The 3,429-nt window shown below is 37.7% G+C and overlaps 1 protein-coding gene across 1 annotated transcript; it reads left to right on the top strand.

Annotated features, from left to right (window-relative positions):
- Positions 1-58: 58 nt before the first annotated feature.
- On the top strand, positions 59-3,154 carry LOC118345289 (non-functional pseudokinase ZRK2-like; the record flags this gene model as incomplete). Its single annotated transcript, XM_035686944.1, has 2 exons — positions 59-187; positions 2,657-3,154. Coding segments are annotated over exons 1-2 (627 nt in total), but the record flags the coding sequence as incomplete, so codon positions are not given.
- Between the last annotated feature and the right edge of the window lie 275 nt (positions 3,155-3,429).

Here is a 3,429-nt window from a genome sequence, read left to right as displayed (position 1 = left end):
AACTGGAGAGAGTCATCGTTATTGGAGGCCAAGATTTAAAAGTTGTGCTATAAATACAATGGTGGGTCCTGTAATCCTGGCAAGGGAATTAAGAGGAGCTGGAGTGGAACAACAATTCCAAGCTGTGCGGAACCTTGCTTGGAGGTGCATGGAGGAGGACCCAAAGCAAAGACCAACCATGGTTGATGTTAGCAAAGAACTCAGACGAATCGAAAAGTCTAACCCGTAATTATTTCGAAGTTCCGTAAAAACCTATGTTGTCATCATCGTTTTTTATGGAGTTTTGTTGTTCTGTGAATGACTATGCTTCACCTGGTCCATATAAGTTTCCCAGGTAACCATCCATGTTCTTGTACTTCTGTTTTTTTTTTTCTTTTTTGTTTTTTAATGAACTATCAAATGAATTTACCCTGGCTACTATCCATTTGTTTTTCGAACTATTTTCATCTCATCTCATTTATACGAAAGCATTACATATTTTTTAAATTTTTATATAAAATAAAATAAATAATTTAATTTTTTTAAATTTTAAAAAAATAATATTAAAAAAATATATTTTAATAATATTTTATTCAATTTTTAACTTTTATCTCAACTCATCTCATCTGTAAAAACAAAAAGATATTTTTCCAATATATAAAACCTTCCCTTGGATTTCCGTTGAATAATTTAATGGGAATATGATCCACACATGGCATCCCCTGCATGAAAAAATAAAATCATAAATCATTCCACAATTTGAAAAACAGACTGCCGTTGACCAGCTGCATTAGCAATCCTCTAAGCTACAATAATGAAGAAGGCTCCCCTTACTTTCCACGAAATGTCCCTCAACTTTCATGGGCAAGAGAAATCATTCTTGACATAGAGAACTTGTTAAGAATATGCCGAAGAAAGAGAGAGAGAGTGGAAGAGAGAGAGAGAGAGAGCATTTATACAGAATGGTGGTGTGAAAAGCGATGACAAAAGTAAATTCAAACACAGGGAAAAACAAGCAATCACACACACGACACAGTATTTACGTAATTCGACAAATTGCCTACATCCATGGGAGCTGCAGAGGATTTTTATTTCTTGAAGAATCACAATACAATTGTTTGGACGGCAACTGTTCACGCTACACTGTGCAAGCCAAAAATAATAACACCATATATATGACATGCGGCGGAAACCCTAATAAAAAAATAGAATTAGCGAAGTTTGCTCGAGCGGCATGTCGAGCCCGCATCGAGCGAATCCGTTTCCCGCAACTGCTCGAGCCATGTGTCGAGCGTCTCTTCGAGCGAACTCTTTGACTTGTGTTCGCTCGAGCCATGTGTCGAGCGGTGGCGAGCGAATTCTCGAACTTGTCTTTGCTCGAGCGGTCTGTCGAGCTATCTTTGAGCAAACTCTCTGACTTGTGTTTGCTCGAGCGGCTAGACGTTTCGCTCGAGCGATTCAACTAGGCTCCATATGCTCAACAAATGGAAGAAGGGTACTTGAGAAGCTTGTTGCCACTTCTAATGCCAAGCCTATCCCCATCCATAGCTTCTCCTATGAAAAGTTGAGAACGTCAACAAATGACTTTGATCCTCACCTCATTATTCACAAAAACGAGGTGGTATAAAGGGTATAAAGTGTTGAAAAAAAATTGTGCGGATACAATAATCTAAAAAATAAATGCGACTTTGAGGCGTGTTGATCACTATCTTTAAGGTGATAATTGCCCCCACTCAAAAGAGTTTGCTATCGGGTTACAAGCAATTCACCTCCAGAATACAACAAAGTCATCAATTACAGATAGCAATTCTAAAGTTTTTTTTTGAGAGTTTCTTTACAAAATTGTGCAAGTGACTGAGAAAATGAGAGAATGGAATATCAAATTCGTGGGTCTCATCCCCTATTTATAGAGAATGAAATGACACCATGTGAAAGATCACAACTCTTAATTTGTGACTTTTCAACTGGCAGTTACTGGTTTAAAGGTCATGATGTTTCATTTAAAGACCAAAGGGTATGACCTAGCCTAGTGGTTAGTAGGTGCCTCACTTGGGAAAGGGAGGGCATTGGTTCAAGTCTCCAAAAGTTCATTTTCAATTAAATTGATTTTTGAAACATTACACCCTATCAAAGTGCCTATTCGGCCCATATGCAAACTCCCAAGTGTTGTGACTCTTTGGCCCACGTGGAAGGCTTAATTGGCCCAAGTATTGTGTTTGTCCAAGTTCAACACTTCACAAAATTATAAATCAAATTGAATTTGTGGCATTGGTTCGAGTCTCCAGAAGTGTCTTTTCAATTAAATTGATTTTTGAAACATTGCACCCTATCAAAGTGCCTATTCGGCCCATGTGCAAATACCCAAGTGTTGTGACTCTTTGGCCCACGTGCAAGGCTTGGTTGGCCCAAGTATTGTGTCTGTCCAAGTCCAACACTTCACAAAATTATAAATCAAATTGCACTTGTGGAGTTTCAAACTCCTATCCTTTCATTTGAAACAACATACCATTACCACTGAACCAATGCATCTCTTTGAGATAATAATTCACATAAATACATAATAACTCAAACTCAATAAATTCACATATTTAATATCACAATCTATAATAAATATAACATAAAGGTTATCTCAAAGACCGAATTGCATTCATTAAGAAGGTGACATGTGACTCTGCAGAAGAGGTTTTCACTGAGTGCTTACAGAAATGTTCTAAAACTCGTTGGTTTCTGCCTCGAGACTGAAATTGTCATTTTAGTGTATGAATTTGCTGGGAAGGGAACCCTGAGGGATCGATTTGTAGTCTCTGATGAACCCATGACGAGGCAGAGTAGGTTAAAGATGGCAAGGGAGATTGCTCATGCAACTTCATATCTCCATACATCATTCTCTAGACCCATCATCCATACGAATATCAATCTCGACACTGTCTTTGTAGACCTAAATGATATTCCAAAGCTAATTGGTTTCTCTTTTTCTTTAATAATACCCGATGGTGAAAATCATGTAAATGATAATTGGAAGCGTGGGATGACTACTCTATTCCAATGCCCCAACTATTTTGCTACGGGCTGCTTAACTGAGAAAACTGATGTCTATTGCTTCGGTTGGCTTCTGTTGGAGCTTTTGACTGGAAAGCGTTGCCTTGATTCATGGCGAATAGGTCCTAAACTGAACGTACTAAGTCAATTTAGAAATTCTCCTATAAATACGATTTTGGATCCTGAAATTATTATGTTTTCACTTGATACATATAAGTTTAATTGTACCGGTCAATATTTCTTCCTGCCCCAGATGAAAATAGTAAACTAAAGACACTATCCTAGAGAGAGGGAATGCATCAAAATTGACTGAATTGGTATTCAAGAGCATGAGCATGAGCTTGGAGGTTTTGCATCTTGGTTTGACCTGATTAAGAAGCCAAGGTTCAAACTTAGATACAATACTTAAAA

Source organism: Juglans regia, unplaced genomic scaffold (genome assembly GCF_001411555.2).
Source record: "Juglans regia cultivar Chandler unplaced genomic scaffold, Walnut 2.0 Scaffold_20729, whole genome shotgun sequence".
Classification (NCBI taxonomy): domain Eukaryota; kingdom Viridiplantae; phylum Streptophyta; class Magnoliopsida; order Fagales; family Juglandaceae; genus Juglans; species Juglans regia.
Note: the sequence above shows the minus strand (reverse complement) of the source record. Positions and strands in the feature narration are given on the sequence as shown.